Source organism: Narcine bancroftii, chromosome 2 (assembly GCF_036971445.1).
Source record: "Narcine bancroftii isolate sNarBan1 chromosome 2, sNarBan1.hap1, whole genome shotgun sequence".
NCBI lineage: Eukaryota > Metazoa > Chordata > Chondrichthyes > Torpediniformes > Narcinidae > Narcine > Narcine bancroftii.
In genome coordinates, this window is record NC_091470.1 from 151,742,099 (window position 1) to 151,763,687 (window position 21,589).

The window sequence follows — 21,589 nt, forward strand, 5'->3', positions numbered from 1 at the left end:
AAAAAAGAAAAGTCACCGGAAAAGAAAGGCCTTACCTGCACTAAGGAAAAGGGAGCCGTGGTGGCGAAGAATGTCCGTTCTCCGAGGTTAGTGCTGGCCCTGCAGAGTCACGACCCCCCCCGCCCGGTGGACTTCAAAAATGGCTCTCTGAGCCAAACAAAAGTGCGCAATCAAAGGCAAAAGGAAACACCGACAGGAGGGGACTCAGCCAAGGAGTGGGCAACCGCAGCGCGACCAGCTGAGGGACACCCGACACCAGGGCTCTCAGATGGAAGATGAGGAAGGCGGCAGGAGAGGGAGTGAGGAAGAAAGTCGACGGAGTGAACGGCAAGAGGAGCAGCAGCAGGAGGCCTGACAGATGAGCAGCCCAGGGTTGGGGGAGGATCAACAACAAGAGGCCCAGTAAAGTGATACAAGCTACTCATCAGGAAAATCAGAAGATAAAGATACAAAGAAGAGAAGACAAATACGGGTACAGACACAGAAGAAGAGGAAGATGACCAAGATCTTCACAGAGAAATAGAAAGTAAAACAGATGGAGAGAATACAGATAAAGCTTTTTTTGAAGAACAAATGAGAACATTAAAAGAACAGAAGATAAAATGCAAAGTTTAGAACTAGTCATGACAGAAATAGGGAAAAGAGTAGAGAATGTGGAAGAGCGGGAAACGGTTGTAGAAATGGAAGTGAATGACTTAAGAGAAAAATTGGAAGAAAGTGACAAAAAATTAAAGAGACACAAGAGTTGTTATCTCAGAAAATTGATATGTTTGAAAATTATAGTAGGCGAAACAACATAAAAATAGTGGGCTTGAAGGAGGGTGAAGAAGGCACAGACATGAAGGAATTTATAAAAGGATGGATCCCGAAAGTCCTGGGAATGACAGAAATGCAGGAAGGAATGGAAATAGAACGGGCACACAGGGCATTAGCTCCGAAACCACAGACACATCAAGAACCAAGATCCATCTTAGTAACATTTTTGAGATATATAACAAGAGAAAATATACTGGAGCGGGCAAGGAATAAAGTTAGAGAAGATAATAAACCATTGGAATACAAGGGTCAAAAAATATTTTTTTACCCCGACATAAGTTTTGAACTCTTAAAGAGGAGGAAGGAGTTTAATACAGCGATAACAATTTTATGGAAAAACGGTTAAGACATCCAGCTGTGCTTAAAATATTTATACCCAGGGAGCAAAACAGACTGTTCTCAGATCCGGAGGAAGCACAAGAATTTGCAGAACATTTGCAGGACAGAAGAAGAGATGAAGAGATGAACAAGAATGAAGAACGGCATTAAAGTATATATAAAGATGTAAAATCAATGTATATGTAAAGAACTAAAGAGGGAAAAGAGAAGGGAAGGAAGGGGATAAAAAAGGGAGAACTTTGTTATATGTGCAAAAAAAAGTGTTTTCTGGGGGGGTTGGGGGGGGAAGAGAATAACCATCACTGCGAAATCAGTTGACACTTGCGAACAAGATCACAATCCAAATGGAAAGGGGAGTTGTGGTTGCCTGACAAAGGATAAGGGGCAACTCAGAGGGTGGGGGGGCATTTGGGGTTAAGGTAATATTGGGTGTGGGAATCGTTGGGAGTATTTTATGCTTTAAATGTGTTGTCATACATTGAGTTTAAAAAGGGAAACTGAAATGAAAATGGAGAAAAGGGGGATTGAGATGGTGAGGAAGTGGAAATGAGGTGAAATCAAGATATAAGATGGCCATGTTGAACTATATGACTATAAACATTAATGGAATTAAAAGGAAGAGACTATTAAATTGATTGGAAAAAAATAGATATAGCATTTGTGCAGGAAACGCATCTAACTGAAATGGAACATAAATTAAAGAGAGACTGGGTAGGAGCAGCATCATATAATTCAAAAACTAAAGGTGTAACCATATTAATTAATAAAATTGTACCAATCAAAATAGAGGAGGAAATAATAGATCCAGCAGGGAGGTATGTAATGATAAAGTGTAAGATATACTCAGAATTTTGGAATTTGCTCAATATATATGCACCTAAGGAGGATCAAAAGTCTATGCAGGATATTTTTTTGAAGACTGTAGATACACAAGGAAATATATTGATAGGAGGGGATTTTAACCTTAATTTGGATTCAATGTTGCATAAAACTGGACAAAAGACAAGCAAAAAGAGTAAAGTGGCCAAATTTATGATTAAATCAATGCAGGAAATGAAACTTATGGATATATGGAGGAGGCAACACTCAAGAGAGAAGGAATATTCATATTATTTGAGTAGGCATAAATCATACTCAAGGATTGATATGTTTTTGTTGTCGGCCCATATTCAAAGGAGAGTTAGGAAAACTGAGTATAAAGCTAGACTACTATCTATCTGATCATTCACCCCTGTTATTAACAATAGAACTGGAGAACATCCCACCAAGAACATATAGATGGAGGTTAAACTCCATGCTACTTAAAAAGCAGGAATTTAGAGAGTTTATTGAACGCCAAATTAAAACATATTTTGAAATAAACATGGAATCAGTGAAAGACAAATTTATATTATGGGATGCAGTGAAAGCCTTTATTAGAGGACAGATAATAAGTTATGTGACTAAGATGAAAAAGGACTACAATCGAGAAATAGAGAAGTTGGAAAGGGAGATAGTAAGTACAGAAAAGGAACTAGTAAAAAGGGATGATATAATGAAAAAGAGAGAATTGGAGGACAAAAAAATAAAATACGAAACATTACAAACATATAAGGTGGAGAAGAACATAATGAAAACAAAGCAAAAGTATTACGAACTGGGAGAAAAAACATTTTATGTTTAGCCTGGTCACTTAAATCAGATCAAGCTAAAAGAACTGTATTGGCATCAAGGAAAAAGGACAAACAAATTACATATAACCCAATAGAGATTAATGAAAACTTTAAGGAATTTTATGAACAATTATATCAAACTGAGAACGAGGGGAAAGATGATAAAATTGAAGCATTTTTAGCTAAAATTGAAATGCCGAAATTGCAAGAAGAGGAACAAAGCAAACTGATAAAACCATATGAAATAGACAAATTACAGGATATATTAAAAAAGCTGCCAAACAATAAAACACCAGGAGAGGATGGATTTCCAAAAGAATTTTATAAAACATTTTTAAAGAGTTATTAATTCCTCCTCTCCTGGAAGTAATGAACCAGGTAGAAGAAACACAAAACTTGCCAGATTGATGCAAGACAGCAATAATTACATTAATACCAAAGATGGGGAAGGACCCATTAACACCAGCATCATATAGACCAATATCTCTGCTTAACTCAGATTATAAGATAATAGTAAAACATTGTATAATGTTGGCGAAGGTAACAGTAAATGGATATGTATCGAGCCAATTTAAATTAAGTAGGTCAAGTCGACAGGGATGCCCATTATCCCCCTCATTGTTCGCCTTAGCAATAAAACCTTTGGCAGAACTGATAAGAACAGAAAATAAAATAAAAGGGAGAAAAATAAAGGAGAAGGAGTATAAAATCAGCTTATTTGCAGATGACATCATAGTATACCTAACAGAACCAGAGGTATCAGTAAAAGAATTACATAAGAAATTGAAGGAATATGGAGAAATATCAGGGTACAAGATCAATGCAAAGAAAAGTGAAGTGATGCCAATGAGTAATGCAGATTATACAGAATTTAAAAAAGAATCACCATTTAAATGGCAAGCACAAACAATCCGATTCCTCAGTATCAGGTTAGATAATAACTTAAGCCACTTGTACAAACTAAATTATCAGCCACCAATAAAGAAATTGGAGGAAGACTTAGAACATTGGAAAGAATTACCGCTAACGTTGATAGTGAGGGTAAATTGCATTGAAATGAATGTTTTCCCAAGGATACAATACTTATTTCAATCATTGCCAATTCCCTTAACAGAAAAATTCTTTAAAAAACTAAAGAGAATAATAAGGAGATTCTTGTGGAAAGGGGAGAAACCAAGAGTAGCATTAGATAAATTAACAGAGAGGTACAGCCAAGGTTTAAATTATTATAGAGCCGCACAATTAAGGTCTTTATCAGATTTTTAACCGACAAGGGAAAACCAGACTGGACTAAGATAGAACTAGATAAAATAGGGCAGAAGGTACCAGAACATATACTTTATAAGTGGGATAAAAAGTTGATGCAATAAAAAAGCTCAACAGTATTGCATCATTTACTTCATATATGGAAGAAGATCCACTTAGAAAGAAAAACAAAACGAATTATCAAATACCAAAATTGTTATTGACACAAAACCCACTAATCCCTTTTACAATAGATAACCTTTTCTTTATAGAATGGGAGAGAAAAGGAATCAAAAGAATAGAAAATTGTTTTTTGGGAAATAATTTATTAACATTTGAACAGTTGATGTACAAATATGGAATAACTCACGGTACAATGTTTGCATATCAGCAACTGAAAGCTTATTTAAAGGATAAATTGGGAAACTGCTTGAGATTACCTGAAGGAAGCAGCTTTGAAAATGTGATTACAGACTCAATGATAATTAAAAGATTGATAACGAACATGTACATTAAGCTGCAAGATAAGGAAATTCATGAAATAAGCTATAAACCTAAACAAAAGTGGGAAAAGGATTTAAACATAAAGATAAAAAATAATGCATGGGAAAAGTTATGTTCTAGAAGTATGAAGAATACAATAAACACAAGGTTATGCATGATACAGTATAATTGGTTCCACTCCTCGAAAATTAAAAGAATGGGATCCAACATTATCAGATAGATGCTTTTGCTGTAAGGAAATTGGTGAATATCTTCCCAAGGATACAATACCTATTCCAATCGTTGCCAATTCTCCTAACAGAGAAATTCTTCACTGAGCTAAAGAAAATAATAAGGAAATTCTTATGGAAAGGGGGGGAAACCGAGGATAGCGCTAGATAAATTAACAGAATGGTACAAACAAGGGGGCTTACAGCTACCAAATTTTAAGAATTATTATAAGGCAGCACAATTAAGATATCTATTAGATTTTTATCAAACAAGGGAAAAACCAGATTGTACCAGATTAGAGCTAGATAAAATAGGGGAGAAGGTACCTGAACATATACTATATAAGTGGGATGAAAAGCTGGTGCAACATGGGAATTCACCAGTACTACACCACCTGCTCAACATTTGGAAGAAGATTCACGTAGAAAGGAAAAAAACAAATTATCAACTACCAAAATTAATATTGTCGCAAAATCAACTAATCCCCTTCACAATAGATAACATTTCCTTTAGAGAATGGGAGAGGAAAGGGATCAAAAGAATAGAAAATTGTTTTTCAGGAAATAAATTATTATCTTTTGAACAAATGAAGTGCAAATATGGTATAACTTACGGTTCAATGTTTGCATACCACCAATTGAAAACCTACTTGAAGGACAAATTGGGAAGCAGGCTGAGGTTACCAGAAGGAAGCAGTTTTGAATATGTGATTACAGACACAAAGATTTATAACAAACATGTACATCAAACTGCAAGAGAAAGAGAACGAGGAAACAAGCTGTAAACCCAAACAAAAATGGGAACAAGATCTAAACATAAAGATGAAGAATGAAACATGGGAAAAGCTATGCTCTGGAACTATGAGAAATACAATAAACACGAGGTTACGCATGATACAATATAATTGGTTACACAGGCTATACACCATGCCCCAAAAGTTAAATAAATGGGACCCAACAGTATCAGACAGATGTTTTCACTGTAAGAAGGAAACGGGAACAACAATACATGCAATTTGTGCATGTGAGAAAGTGGAAAAGTTTTGGGAAGATCTAAATCAGGAATTAAATAAAATCACAAAAAGCAACATACCAAAAAATGCAGAGATCTTTCTTCTAAGTAATATAAGAAGTAAAGAATTTGGACTCACTTTGGATGGAGCACAAAAAAGATTTATTATGATAGTCTTAGCTGTAGCAAAAAAATGTATAATGTCAACCTGGAAATCAGAAGATAGCCTGAAAATACAGAAATGATACATAGAAATAAATAAATGTATTCCACTGGATAAAAAATAACATCATAGTATTCGAACAAATTTGGGAACCGTACATGGAACACAACAGAGAAGTCCTACCGCGGACCTCCACCACCTAAAATGACAGAAGGTGAAGACGACGAAATGAACTGACCCAGTATGTAAAAGTAGATGACTCAATTTTCTTGTTTATTTTCATTATGTGAGGACATTGTTTAATGGGTTTAACTTATCATATATGTTGAACGTTGAGTGGGTGGAGGAGGGAGGGGGGGAAAGGGAGAAAATGACACTGTATATTCAAGAGGGAAATGTTTGTGTGTATTTTGGTCAGTATGGTTCATAGTGTGAAAAATAAAAACATTTTAAAAAAAGAAGGAAATGGGAACACAGTACATTCAATTTGGGCATGTACGAAAGTGAAAATGTTTTGGGAAGATCTAAATCAGATATTAAATAAATCACAAAAAAAATAACATACCCAAAAATCCAGAGATCTTTCTTCCAAGTAATTTAAGTAAGGAATTAGGCCTCAATTTTGATGGAGCACAAAAAAGATTTATGATAGCCTTAGCAGTAGCAAAAAAATGTATAATGTCCACTTGGAAAATGGAAGAGAGCTTGAGAATACAGCAATGGTACATGGAAATGAATAAATGTATTCCATTGGAAAAAATAGTATATAATTTAAAAAATAAAGTGACATTATTTGAACAAATTTGGGAACCATACATGGAACATAACAGAGAGGGCTTGCCTTGGACCTCCAACCCCCTAAAATAATAAGACGACAAAACGACTTGATTCAGTGTGTAAAAGTAGATGACACATTTTTCTTGTTTATTTTTCATTGTGTGAAGACATTGTTTTATGGTTTTATTGTATTGTATATATTGAATATTTATTGGTTTTGGAGAGGGGTGGGAAGGGGGGAGAGAGGAAAAAATGTCACTGTGTATATTTAATGAGAAACGTTTGTATATATTTTGGTTGATATGGTTCACAGTGTGGAAAAAAAAACATGATGGCCCCAGAATAGATCTTCAGAGATGCTGACATCTAGGAATTTGAAGTTCTTTTACCCTCTCCACAACTGACCCCTTGATGATGACTGGTTTGTGTTCTCCTGGTTCTCCCTTCTTTTTTAAAAAAATTTTTTCACACTATGAACCATATTAATCAAAATACACACAAACATTTCCCTCTTGGATATAGTGTCATTTTCTCCCCTTTTTCCCCACTCCCTTCCTACCCCCCTCCCCACCCACTAAACGTTCAACATATAAAATACAATAAACCCATTAAACAATGTCATCACACAATGAAAATAAACAAGAAATTTGTGTCTTCTACTTTTACACACTGGGTCAGTTCATTTCGTCTTCTTCTCATTCTGTCATTTTAGGGGGTGGAGGTCTGCGGTAGGCCCTCTCTGTTGTGTTCCATGTACGGTTCCTAAATTTGTTCAAATAGTGTGACTTTATTTTTTAAATTATATGTTTTTTTTTCCCAATGGAATACATTTATTCATTTTTTTTTTTAAAATTTTTTTATTTTTCACACCATAAATCACATTAGCCATGATATACACTATTTCTTTTCACACATATACAGTGACTTTTTCTCCCCCCCCCCCCCTTTCCTCCCAAACCACCCCCCCACCCCCCCCTCTCATCCTTTTTAGGTATACAATCTAGGTTGCATTAAGCCAGTCAGACAATGTTGTCATTCAACAAAATTACACCAGAAATTCTACTGAGTCCATTCTTTTCTTTCCTTCTCCTTCCATCAACTTAGGTAATGTTTGTCCCCGGTAGGTTTTCACTATTGTATTTAATGTAAGGCTCCTATACTTGTTCGAATATTTCAATATTATTTCTTAACCAATATGTTATTTTTTCTAATGGAATACATTTATTCATTTAAATTTGGTAGTTTCTTCCTTTTAATTTGGTTATGTATTCCATTAATATTTAAAGACATATAGTTCAGCGTAGCCCTTTTATATTTTGTTTATCTTCTCTTTCCGTTTTTCCATCATTACCTTTCCTCCTTTTCCATTTCTGTTTTCTTATTTTCAACTCTTTATAAGACAACATTCCTACAACATCTAACATTTTCCTTATTCTCCTATTTCTATCTTATTTATCCCCAATCTCCCCTTCACCTCCTGAGTTGTCCTTTATCCCTTGTCGGACAACCACATCTCCCCACTCCATTTGGATTTGCGAATCCACTCGCAAGCGTCAACTGATTTTGCAGTGACCGCTATTTCCCCCCACCCCGCCTCCCCCAGAAAAGATTTCACTTTTCATATGTCACAAAGGTCCCTCTTTTAATTCCCTCCTTATTCTCTCTATTCCATTACCTTCCCTTATTAATTCTTGTCTATACTATCTATATTTTCCTCTAAGTACAGATACATTCATGTATGCTCATTGTCTCTATTCACTCTTATACCTCTTTACCTGCATACATATCAATCGTGATCATTTTTACTCTCATTACCCGTCTTCATCCCTCAGTCTATTTTTGTCTTTACCCACATACATATCAGTCGTGATCATTTTAACTCTCATTACCCGTCTTCCTCCCTCAGTCTATTTTTGTAATTGTTCTGCAAATTTTCGTGCTTCTTCTGGATCCGAGAATAGTCTGTTTTGTTGTCCTGGAATAAATATTTTCAATACCGCTGGATGCTTTAGTATAAATTTATACCCTTTCTTCCATAAAATCGCCTTTGCTGTATTGAACTCTTTTCTCTTCTTTAGGAGTTCAAAACTTATATCTGGATAAATGAAGATTTTTTGCCCTTTATACTCCAGTGGTTTGTTGCCCTCTCTTACTTTTTCCATTGTCTTCTCCAGTACCTTTTCTCTTGTAGTATATCTTAGGAATTTTACTACAATAGATCTTGGTTTTTGTTGTGGTTGTGGTTTAGAGGCCAATACTCTATGTGCCCTTTCTATTTCCATTTCTTGCTGTAGTTCTGGACATCCTAGGGTCTTAAGGATCCACTCTTTTATAAACTCCCTCATATTCTTGCCTTCTTCATCTTCCTTAAGGCCCACTATCTTTATGCTATTTCTTCCGTTATGGTTTTCCATTGTATCTATTTTTTGAGCTAGTAGTTCTTGTGTCTCTTTAGTTTTTTTATTAGATTTCTCCAATTTCTTTTTTAAGTCTTCTACCTCCATTTCTGCTGCTACTGCCCGCTCTTCCATCTTGTCCATTTTCTTTCCCATTTCTGTTAAGGTCATCTCCATTTTATTTATTTTCTTTTCTGTGTTGTTTATTCTTTTTCTTAAATCCTTAAATTCCTGTGTTTGCCATTCTTTAAATGACTCCATGTATCCTTTAATAAGAGCAAGTATATCCTTTACCTTGCCTATCTTTTCTTCTTCTATTTCATTTATTCATTTCCATGTACCATTGCTGTACTCTCAGGCTCTCTTCGGATTTCCAAGTTGACATTATACATTTTTTTGCTACAGCTAAGGCTATCATAATAATCTTTTTTGCACTTCGTCCAGTTTGAGGCCCAATTCTTTACTTCTTATATTACTTAGAAGAAAGATCTCTGGATTTTTTGGTATGTTGATTTTTGTGTTTTTATTTAATACCTGATTTAGTTCTTCGCAAAACTTTTCCACTTTCTCACATGCACAAATTGCATGTAATGTTGTTCCCGTTTCCTTCTTACAGCGAAAACATCTATCTGATACTGTTGGGTCCCATTTATTTAACTTTTGGGCGTGGTGTATAGCCTGTGTAACCAATTATATTGTATCATGCGTAACCTCGTGTTTATTGTATTTCTCATAGAGCATAGCTTTATCCATATTTCATTTTTTATCATTATGTTTAGATCTTGTTCCCATTTTTGTTTGGGTTTACAGCTTATTTCATCATTTTCTTTCTCTTGCAGCTTGATGTACATGTTTGTTATAAATCTTTTAATTATCATTGTGTCTGTAATTACATATTCAAAGCTGCTTCCTTCTGGTAACCTCAGTCTGCTTTGGTTCTCGCTTCCTGAAGTCCACAGTCAGTTCCTTAGTTTTGCTAACATTGAGTGCAAAGTTGTTGTGACACCACTCTACAAACTGATCCATCTTACTCTTGTTCACTTCTGCATTGCGATCTGTGATTCTGCCAACAACCATGGTGTTATCAGCAAATTTGTAGATGGCATTTGAATCGTGCCTAACCACACAGTCAAGGGCGTGGAAAGAGTAGAGTAGTGGGCGAGCCTGTGTTGAGTGTCAGAGAGGAGATGTTACCAATTCGCACTGACTGGTATTCTGAAGTTCAGGAAGGATCCAGTTGCATAGGAAGGCACAGAAGCCCAGTTTTTGAGCTTGCTGACCAGTACTGAGGGGATGATGGTATTAACAGCAGAGAAGCTTGAAAGCTGTTGCAGTTGTCTAAGTCATGCAGGGCTGAGTGAAGAGCCAGTGAGATTGTATGTGCTGTAGAGTGATTGTGGCGGTAGGTGAATTGCAATGGTAGGAGTTAGTTTTGGCTATGACCAACTCTCAAAGCCTTTCATGACAGCAGATGTGAGTGCCACTGAGCGACAGTCATTGATGCAGCTCGCTCTGGTCTTAGATTATTGATGTCCTTTTCAAGATGGTGGGAACCTCCGACTGCAGCAATAAGAGATTGAAGATGTTCATGAAAGTTCAATACCATGCCAGCTACACCATCAAGGCCTGACAACTTGCAAGGACTCATACTCTCAAAGAATGCTCTGTCGTTGGCCTCAAGAGACAGATATCACAGGGTCGCCAGCTTCTGTAGGGACTCTCATTGGTACCATTTGAATTCTCCTTTGCAAAGCGAGCATAAGAAGTATTCAGCTCCATCATAGTCATTTATGAGGTTAGGCTTCACCCTGTAGCATGTCATGGCCTGAAATTTCCTCCATAGCTGGCGATTATTTGCCTCAGAAATGCATAGGCTGACAACCGTACAGAAGTGCTGAGTGACAGATCAGATGGTACAGTGCAAAGGTGATATAATTTTACTAATGAGAGGTTCATTCAAGAGTCTGATAAATCTTCAAAGCATTTCCAACTGTTGGACCACAAATAAAAGTGCTTTAAATTAGATGCAAAACAATCTTACCAAAACCAAAGATTTAAGATCTTTAGGCAGACAATTATGGGTGTCAATTTTCAGACACGGGCAACAGAAAATTGTTACAATGTTTTCAATGCTGGTGACAGTTGGATGCTTCATTCCCCAAATGGAATTGCATTCAAACTATGAAATCTTTATATTCCTGATTCTACAAAGTAGAAACTGAAGAAATCTCAGCTCAATGTAAACCAACACATATTTTGTTATCCAGGGCACCAAAATTTCATTGTGCTATAGCCTCAATCTTTCCCTAACATCTTTCATCATGACATCTGCAGCCCTGAGATATATGAAGATCTGGTGCACTATTCAAAAAGGCGAGAGCTTCATCCAAGAAGTAACTTCAACATTTACGTCAGACATGTCAAATTGACAGTGATTGAGATCTTGCAGCACACTGCATTTCTTGCATTACGAAAGCAACTCCACAAATAGTTCACTAACCAAGTGCTATGTAATATTTTAAGGTAATAAAAGTCAATTTAAATCCTTAGACATCTGGAGCTTCAGATCTCACAGCCATGCTACAAAAGATGTGGGTCGTGGTAGACATACTAAATTGCACACACACTAATAATCACCTCAGAATACAAAGGTTGATGCTCAGAAACTTTAATGTCCAGGCTAATTCCCCTTTTTTTCCACTTCAAATTTGAGAATTATTATCAGAAACTAAGCAAACTTCACTATTTAAAGTCAACTGTTCATGAAGAACTCAAAGATAACTGCCTGTATATAAAAACATTCTGTGTAGAAACGTGCTCATTAAACAAGAGGCAGGATTTCTCAGAACTGATGACAAACCGTTCAGGTATAATTCTAAAGATTCAAACCGCTAAAAACTAATTATATCCTCTTTTCCATCCCATTATTACACTAACTGGCAGCATAACCTTCAGATTTCTAGGTTCTAATCTCCAAAAAATGTTATAAATGACCCAATCTCAAAACATCTAATTAAATATTGGTCAACCATCTCAATCTCCCTTCAGGCCCCAAAATGCTCCACGGGGTATACAACTCCAGACGATCACCGTGTCCTTTCGTCAAGTTGCCATCGACCTCAGAGGAGAAATGTTAAGACACCCCTGCTTATTTTTTGTGGTTGTTGAATACTTGACATTTCCAAGATGCACTGTCCTGGGCATTCAAAAGACTTAATGTTGATTTTGCAAAGGGCAAAGAAAGAACTCTTGGAGGGGGTGGAGGGAAAACAAGTTTTGCATTAGAGTTGCACCTTCCATCTTGACTAGGGTGGGGTTGTTTTTAGGATGGGTTCATGTCTTGCAACATGGAGGGAGCTGAGTGGGATCCCCACCAATCCTGCTGGTTTTCCATTGGCCTGTTGGGACATCCCCAGCAGCTCAGGAAGTCTGTGGAGGAAATGCAAAACTTCCCATTTTTATGAATTAACCAGCAACTTGATACAAACGTCCAGATCTTCCTCCCCTGCAAAAATTCAGCCCCCAGAAAGGAAACTTCACTTTGCAAAGCCACAGACGCTGGAAATTACTCCCCTCCCCCAACCCAACCCAGTCCAACCCACTGAAAGCATTTGACGAAGCGTTAATTAGAAGGCGGAGAGCGACAAGCCTCAGCCCAGGCCCGAGAACCCCCCTCCCCTCCGGGAAACACCGCGGCCACAGAGTGGGAAGTGTGTGGGAGGGGGGGTCGATGCCCCTCACTGCAAGGAGCGCGCGAACGAAGGAAGGAAGGCTTACATGTTTTCCAACGAGAGGCCTTCGACGCGAGTGCTGCGAGCTGGGTGTTGTCGGCTCAGCGGACCGGTGACGTCACGGGTAGCCCCGCCCACCCACTCCGGCCCTGAGCCCAGGGACAGGAGTGAAGCCTCAGGGGTCTGCAGGCACTGAGGTTGGAGTAAATGCACACACAGTAAATGCCAACATCATTCTCATTTTTTCCCTTGCACTCTTTGCAACTAGGGGCATCTCCAACAGTCCTCCCAAAATCAGAATCATTTATTGTCATGAACAAGTCATGAAATTCAGTGTTTTGCGGCAGCGTCGTAGCGCAGACGTACATATTATCACCATCTTACCACTTTACTATATGGTGGTGATATGTTTCCTCCACTGTCAGGTTGTATATATGGAGCTGGTCCGCCCACGGATGACTCATACCCTAAGACTCCTCCCCTGGTCCAGGGCCCATAAATATCGAGCTACCTTTCCCCTGCCGCCATTCCTATCCTGGGATTCGGGCCAGCAACGTTCTTCTGTGTATTAAAGCCTATCGTTTCCTCAGCTTGTCTCTATGGTTACTGGTCATGCCCTACCTATATATAAAAAAATAGCAGTGCACGAAAAGTGACTTTGGTTCATTGGTCATTCAGGAATCTGATGGCAGCGGGGAAGAAGCTGTCCTTGTGCCGCTGAGTGCTCGTCTTTAGTCTCCTGTACCTTTTCCCCTGATGGAGCAGAGTGAAGAAGACAGAACCTGGGTGGTGGGGGTCTTTGAAGATAAAGTTGCCTTTTTAAGACACTGCCTTGTAGATGTCCTTGATGGAGCAAAGTCTGGTGCCTGTGATGTCGCAGACCAAGTTAACAACTCTCTGGAGTTTATTCTTGTCCTGAGAGTTGGCCCCTCCGTACCAGGCACTGATGCAACTAGCCAGAATGCTCTCCACGGTACACCTATAGAAATTTACGAGAGTTTTCGGTGACATACTGAATCTCCTCAGATACCTCACAAGTTATAGCCGCTGGCGACATATCACTTGCGAATCTGCATGGGGTCACTTCCTTTCTGGCCTTGAGCCCTTCTTCAAGGAATGAGCAAATAGCAGGCAGAGATCAGAATAAAGAGACTGATGGCTGGACCAGGGTAGGAGTCAAGTCCAACAGACAAAAGGCATTAATTTAATACGGTAAGAGGAAGGATGAGAATTGATTTTGGCTCTTTGAAAGGAGATGGAGGGGAAAGGGAGACAGGGTTGGGGGAAAGCCAACGGGTGGAGGTGCTTTCACAGAAACTGGAGGTTTTGATGTTAATCTAGTTAGAGGTGCACAGATGACAGATGAGGTGGTGGTCTTTCAATTTTCAGATGGTCTCAGACTGGCAGTGCACGAGGCCATGGGCAGGCATGTCAGCAAGGGAATGGTGCGGGGAATTGAAATGGGTGGTCACTGGGAAATCCATGCTATTGTGGTGGACAGAGCTGAAGTGCTCAGTGAAGCAATCTCCCAGTCTGCACCCAGTGCCTCTGATGTAGAGGAGACCATGAATGAAATGTTGCTTCACTTGGAAGGACTGTTTGGGATGCTCCTGGTTACCCAAGAGTGCATGGGAGGGAATTTTGACAGAACTGGAAAGAATTATCCAAAGAAGTGAAATCAGTACTAATGTGTGTGTGTGTAATGTGTTTATGTGTGTGTGGGGATGGGGGAGGGGGAAATGTAGTTCTGATGGGAAAGAGCCTGAATTTGAGATAATTTAGTTTGCTTTGCTGACATAAATAAAAACAGGAAACACTCTAAAGCATTCAACAGGTAGGCAACATCTGAAGAAATCCATGCAAATAAATATTTTTCATGTCAAAGAACCTTCTACAGTACTGAATTCTTTATTTCTTTTAATGTCATATAATAAAACAGAAAATGTAATATTACACGTAATTTCCCTTAGTCTTCTGTAAGGCAAAGATTCACCATCAGCAGAAATTCCCTAATGCCCCTTACAGTCAAAGAGAAACAAAACAATCTTGCTTTCAATTTCAATAAGATTCCACCTGCATTGAATTCGCCCATCGTTATTGAATGAAGATCTACCGGGACCAATGCCTGAAGAGGGTGCACAAAATCAGTGAACCGGTGCAGACTCGAAAGACCAACATGGCCTGTTTCTGCTCCGTAAATGGTTATATGGTTAAAAGAGGCCTCCACCCCACCCCCCCCGACAAGTCTCTGAGTGTCAATGGGTTCATCTCCAGTGTTCTTGCAGCCACACAGACTTTAGTCCAAACCATCAGCAACACGAGCTCCAGATCCAATCTCTGATGTAATCAGGAAACCTCAGCGCCTTTGCCACTCTCTCACATCTCAGTTCTGATACCTGACACTTCTTCAGTCAGTCTTGACCGCAGTCGTCAGCAGCCTGCAGTTCCTTGCCTCGAGTCACCAACAGCCAGCCAGCTGTGTGTTCCTCAGCCTCCAGTGACTGGGACTGAGGTTCGAATCCAGTGCTGTTTGTAAGGAGTTTGTACGTTCTCTCCAAGTCTGCGTGGGTTTTTACCCGGGAGCTCCAGTTTCCCCCACAGTTCATAACATACCGGAGGTTGTAGGTCAATTGGGTGTAATTGGGCAGCATGGGCTCGTGGGCCGAAAGGGCCTGTTACCCTGCTGTATGTCTAAATTTAAATTTAAAATGAGGCAAAGAACACCAGCGCTGTCCCTCATTTAGAGCAGTGGTTTTCAAACTTTTTCTTTCCACTCACATACCACCTCACTAATCACAGAGCCCTATGACATAGGAATTATTTAAGGTGGTATGTGAGTGGAAAGAAAAGGTTTGAAAACCACTGATTTAGAAGAAGTGATAAAGCAGTGTGGATGTTTTGAGGTAAGTAATTTACAGAGAAGAAAGCACATGAATTAATGTCCACACTTCAGTCACTGGGATTGGAGAAAGGCATGCCTGTTCCAAATCTTTCCTAATATCGAAAAGTACTTTCCAAAATGACTTCATTAGTTGAAATATAATATTGTGGCGGCTTGCCTAAGCGCAGTTCGAACTGGCTCAGAAAGTCGCGGGTGAACTGCTGACATCAGCAACTGGGAGGGCTCTGATTGCAGGGCGAACCGAGGGCTGGAAGGTGATGTAATTTCCACCCCATGGGATGTGGGGGTTCCTGGAGGAATGTTTAAAACACGTGTATGCGTGAACAAGTAAACAGTCTTCCAATTGGATGCCTCTCAAGTCAGACTCCTTCTTTCTCTCGCTGCGACACAGTGCGACTACATTGGTGACCCCAAGGGATTTTGAACATGGCCTCACAAAGTGCAGTCTGCCTCAAGCTGCCTTCCTTATAGAGGCTATTAAATTTACTGAAAAAAGGAAAAATTGATATAGCATTCGTGCAGGAAACACATCTAACTGAAGTGGAACACAAGAAATTAAGGAGAGACTGGATAGGGCACATAACGGCAGCATCATATAATTCAAAAGCCAGAGGTAAAAATATTTTTTTACCCAGACATAAGTTTTGAACTCTTAAAGAGGAGGAAGGAGTTTAATACAGTGAAAACGATTTTATGGAAAAAATTCGTTAAGACATCCAGCCGTGCTTAAAATATTTATACCCAAGGAGCAAAACAGACTGTTCTCAGATCCGGAGGAAGCACAAGAATTCGCAGAACATTTGCAGGACAGAAGAGATGAAGAGATGTAACAAGAATGAAGAACGGCGATAAAGTATATAAAAGATATAAAAACAATGTATATGTAAAGAACTAAAGAGGGGAAGGAAGGAAGGGGGGAAAAGAGAGAGCTTTGTTATATGTGTAAAGGGTTTTCTGGGGGGGCTGGAGGGGAGAGGGAATAACTGTCATTGCAAAATCAGTTGATGCTTGCGTGCAAGATCACAATCCAAATGGAAAGGGGAGTTGTGGTTGCCCAGCAAGGGATAAGGGCAACTCAGAGAGGGGGGGGAGCATTTGGGGTTAAGGTATTATTGGGTGGGGGAATTGTTGGTGCATTTTATGTTTTAAATGTGTTGTTGTACATTGAGTTTAAAAAGGGAAAACTAAGAGTTGAAAATGGGAAAAAGGGGATGGAGGTAGTGAGGAAGCGAAAAAGAGGTGTAAGCAAGATATAAGATGGCCATGTTGAACTATATGACTATAAACATTAATGGAATACATAATCAAATTAAAAGGAAGAGACTACTAAATTTACTGAAGAAAGAAAAAATAGATATTGCATTTGTGCAGGAAACGCATCTAACTGAAATGGAACATAACAAATTAAAGAGAGACTGGGTAGGACATGTAGCGGCAGCATCATATAATTGAAAAGCTAGAGGTGTAATCATATTAGTTAACAAAAAAGTGCCAATCAAAATAGAGGAGGAAATAACAGATCCAGTAGGGAGGTATGTAATGATAAAGAGTCAGATATACTTAGAATTTTGGAATTTGCTCAATATATATGCACCTAATGAGGAGGATCAAAAGTTTATGCAGGATATTTTTTAGAAGATTGCAGACACACAAGGAAATATATTGAGAGGAGGGGGTTTTAAACCTTAATTTGGACCCAATGTTGGATAAAACTGGACAAAAGACAAGCAAAAAGAATAAAGTAGCCACATTTATTGTTAAATCAATGCAGGAAATGAAACTTATGGATATATGGAGGAGGCAACACTCAAGAGAGAAGGAATATTCATATTATTTGAGTAGGCATAAATCATACTCAAGGATTGATATGTTTTTGTTGTCGGCCCATATTCAAGGGAGAGTTAGGAAAACTGAGTGTCAAGCTAGACTACTATCTATCTGATCATTCACCCCTGTTATTAGCAATAGAACTGGAGAACATCCCACCAAGAACATATAGATGGAGGTTAAACTCCATGCCACTTAAAAAGCAGGAATTTAGAGAGTTTAATGAACGCCAAATTAAAACATATTTTGAAATAAACATGGAATCAGTGAAAGACAAATTTATATTATGGGACACAGTGAAAGCCTTCATTAGAGGACAAATAATAAGTTATGTGACTAAGATGAAAAAGGACTACAATCGGGAAATAGAGAAGTTGGAAAGGGAGATAGTAAGTACAGAAAAGGAACTCGTAAAAAGGGATGATATAATGAAAAAGAGAGAATTGGAGGACAAAAAAATAAAATACGAAACATTACAAACATATAAGGTGGAGAAGAACATAATGAAAACAAAGCAAAAGTATTACGAACTGGGAGAAAAAACATAAAATATTAGCCTGGTCACTTAAATCAGATCAAGCTAAAAGAACTGTATTGGCATCAAGGAAAAAGGACCAACAAATTACATATAACCCAATAGAGATTAATGAAAACTTTAAGGAATTTTATGAACAATTATACCAAACTGAGAACGAGGGGAAAGATGATAAAATTGAAGCATTTTTAGCTAAAATTGAACTGCCGAAATTGCAAGAAGAAGAACAAAGCAAACTGATAAAACCATTTGAAATAGACAAATTACAGGATATATTAAAAAAGCTGCTGAACAATAAAACACCAGGAGAGGATGGATTTCCAAAAGAATTTTATAAAACATTTAAAGAGTTATTAATTCCTCCTCTCCTGGAAGTAATGAACCAGGTAGAAGAAACACAAAACTTGCCAGATTGATGCAAGACAGCAATAATTACATTAATACCAAAGACAGGGAAGGACCCATTAACACCAGCATCATATAGACCAATATATCTGCTTAACTCAGATTATAAGATAATAGTGAAATTCTTAGGAAACAGATTGGCCAACTGTGTAGCAAAAATAGTAAAACAAGATCAAACTGGATTTATTAATAAAAGATGATCAGAGGATAATTTGTCTGTAAACCTATTAATCTAATTCATGCAGTTCAAGGAAATAAGAAGCCAACAGTGGCTGTTGCTTTAGACGCAGAAAAAGCCTTTGACAGAGTAGAGTGGAGGTACATTTAAAGAATTATAGAAGTTCAATTTACCAGAAAAAATATATAAATTGGATTAAAACATTGTATAATGGACCGTTGGCGAAGGTAGCAGTAAATAGATATATATCAAGTCACTTTAAATTAAGTAGGTCAAGTCGACAGGGATGTCCATTATCCCCCTCATTGTTTGCCTTAGCAATAGAACCTTTGGCAGAACTGATAAGAATAGAAAATCAAATAAAAGGGATAAAACAAAGGAGAAGGAGTATAAAATCAGCTTATTTGCAGATGATATCATAGTATACCTAACAGAACCAAAGATATCCATAAAAGAATTACATAAGAAATTGAAGGAATATGGAGAATATCAGGGTACAAGATCAATGCAAAGAAAAGTGAAGTGATGCCAATGAGTAATGCGGATTATACAGAATTTAAAAAAGAATCACCATTTAAATGGCAAGCACAAGCAATCCGATACCTAGGGATCAGGTTAGATAATAACTTAAGCCACTTGTACAAACTAAATTATCAGCCACCAATAAAGAAATTGGAGGAAGACTTAGAACATTGGAAAGAATTATCGTTAACGTTGATAGGGAGGGTAAACTGCATTAAAATGAACATGTTCCCAAGGACACAATACTTATTCTTTAATGAACTAAAGAGAATAATAAGGAAATTCTTGTGGCAAGGGAGGAAACCGAGGGTAGCGTTAGATAAATTAACAGAGAGGTATAGCGAAGGTGGTTTGCAGTTACCAAACTTTAGAAATTATTGTAATTAATAGCCGCACAATTAAGGTATTTATCATATTTTTACCAGACAAGGAAAAAACCAGACTGGACTAAGATAGAACTAAATAAAATAGGGAAGAAGGTACCGGAACATATACTTTATAAGTGGGATGAAAAGTTGGTGCAATATAAAAGCTCACCAGTATTGCATCATTTACTTCATATATGGAAGAAGATCCACTTAGAAAGGAAAAAAACGAATCACCAAATACCAAAATTATTATTGTCGCAAAACCTACTAATCCCTTTTACAATAGATAACCTTTCCTTTAGAGAATGGGAGAGAAAAGGAATCAAAAGAATAGAAAATTGTTTTTTGGGAAATAATTTATTAACATTTGAACAGTTGAAGTACAAATATGGAATAACTCATGGTACAATGTTTGCATATCATCAGTTGAAAGCTTATTTAAAGGATAAATTTGGAACAGATTAAGATTACCTGAAGGAAGCAGCTTTAAATACGTGATTACAGACACAATGATAATTAAAAGATTTATAACGAACATGCACATTAAGCTGCAAGATAAGGAAATTGATGAAATAAGCTATAAACCCAAACAAAAGTGGGAAAAAGATTTAAACATAAAGATAAAAAATGATGCACTGGAAAAGTTATGTTCTAGTTGTATGAAGAATACACAAGGTTATGCATGATACAGTATAATTGGTTACACAGGGTATATATCACTCCTCGAAAATTAAAAGAATGAGATCCAACATTTTCAGATAGATGTTTTCGCTGTAAGAAGGAAATGGGAACAACAGTACATGCTATTTGCTTTCGAACTAAATCAAATATTTCAGTTGGTTGTTTTTCCAGACTCTTTTGTGTAGTCTTCCAAAGGCGCTATTTGCCTTGGCGAGTCTGTTGTCTATCTCATTGTCGATCCTTGCATCTGATGAAATGGTGCAGCCGAGATAGGTAAACTGGTTGACCGTTTTGAGTTTTGTGTGCCCGATGGAGATGTGGGGGGGCTGGTAGTCATGGTGGGGAGCTGGCTGATGGAGGACCTCAGTTTTCTTCAGGCTGACTTCCAGGCCAAACATTTTGGCAGTTTCCGCAAAGCAGGACGTCAAGCGCTGAAGAGCTGGCTCTGAATGGGCAACTAAAGCAGCATCATCTGCAAAGAGTAGTTCACGGACAAGTTTCTCTTGTGTCTTGGTGTGAGCTTGCAGGCGCCTCAGATTGAAGAGACTGCCATCCGTGCGGTACCGGATGTAAACAGCGTCTTCATTGTTGGGGTCTTTCATGGCTTGGTTCAGCATCATGCTGAAGAAGATTGAAAAGATTGAAAAGAGTCTGGAAAAACAACCAACTGAAAAACCTCACAAAGATAAGCGTATACAGAGCCGTTGTCATACCCACACTCCTGTTCGGCTCCGAATCATGGGTCCTCTACCGGCACCACCTACGGCTCCTAGAACGCTTCCACCAGCGTTGTCTCCGCTCCATCCTCAACATCCATTGGAGCGCTCACACCCCTAACGTCGAGGTACTCGAGATGGCAGAGGTCGACAGCATCGAGTCCACGCTGCTGAAGATCCAGCTGCGCTGGATGGGTCACGTCTCCAGAATGGAGGACCATCGCCTTCCCAAGATCGTATTATATGGCGAGCTCTCCACTGGCCACCGTGACAGAGGTGCACCAAAGAAAAGGTACAAGGACTGCCTAAAGAAATCTCTTGGTGCCTGCCACATTGACCACCGCCAGTGGGCTGATAACGCCTCAAACCGTGCATCTTGGCGCCTCACAGTTTGGCGGGCAGCAGCCTCCTTTGAAGAAGACCGCAGAGCCCACCTCACTGACAAAAGGCAAAGGAGGAAAAACCCAACACCCAACCCCAACCAACCAATTTTCCCTTGCAACCGCTGCAATCGTGTCTGCCTGTCCCGCATCGGACTGGTCAGCCACAAACGAGCCTGCAGCTGACGTGGACTTTTTACCCCCTCCATAAATCTTCGTCCGCGAAGCCAA

The 21,589-nt window shown here is 38.6% G+C and overlaps 1 protein-coding gene across 1 annotated transcript in view; it reads right to left on the minus strand.

Annotated features, from left to right (window-relative positions):
• LOC138754380 (vesicle-associated membrane protein 3-like) overlaps positions 1-12,997 on the minus strand; it is a 28,776-nt gene extending 15,779 nt beyond the window's left edge. Inside the window, exon 1 of the mRNA XM_069918580.1 lies at positions 12,891-12,997. Coding sequence (XP_069774681.1) covers positions 12,891-12,892 — 2 coding nt within the window. The 5' untranslated portion in view covers positions 12,893-12,997. The remainder of the gene's footprint in view (positions 1-12,890) is intronic.
• Between the last annotated feature and the right edge of the window lie 8,592 nt (positions 12,998-21,589).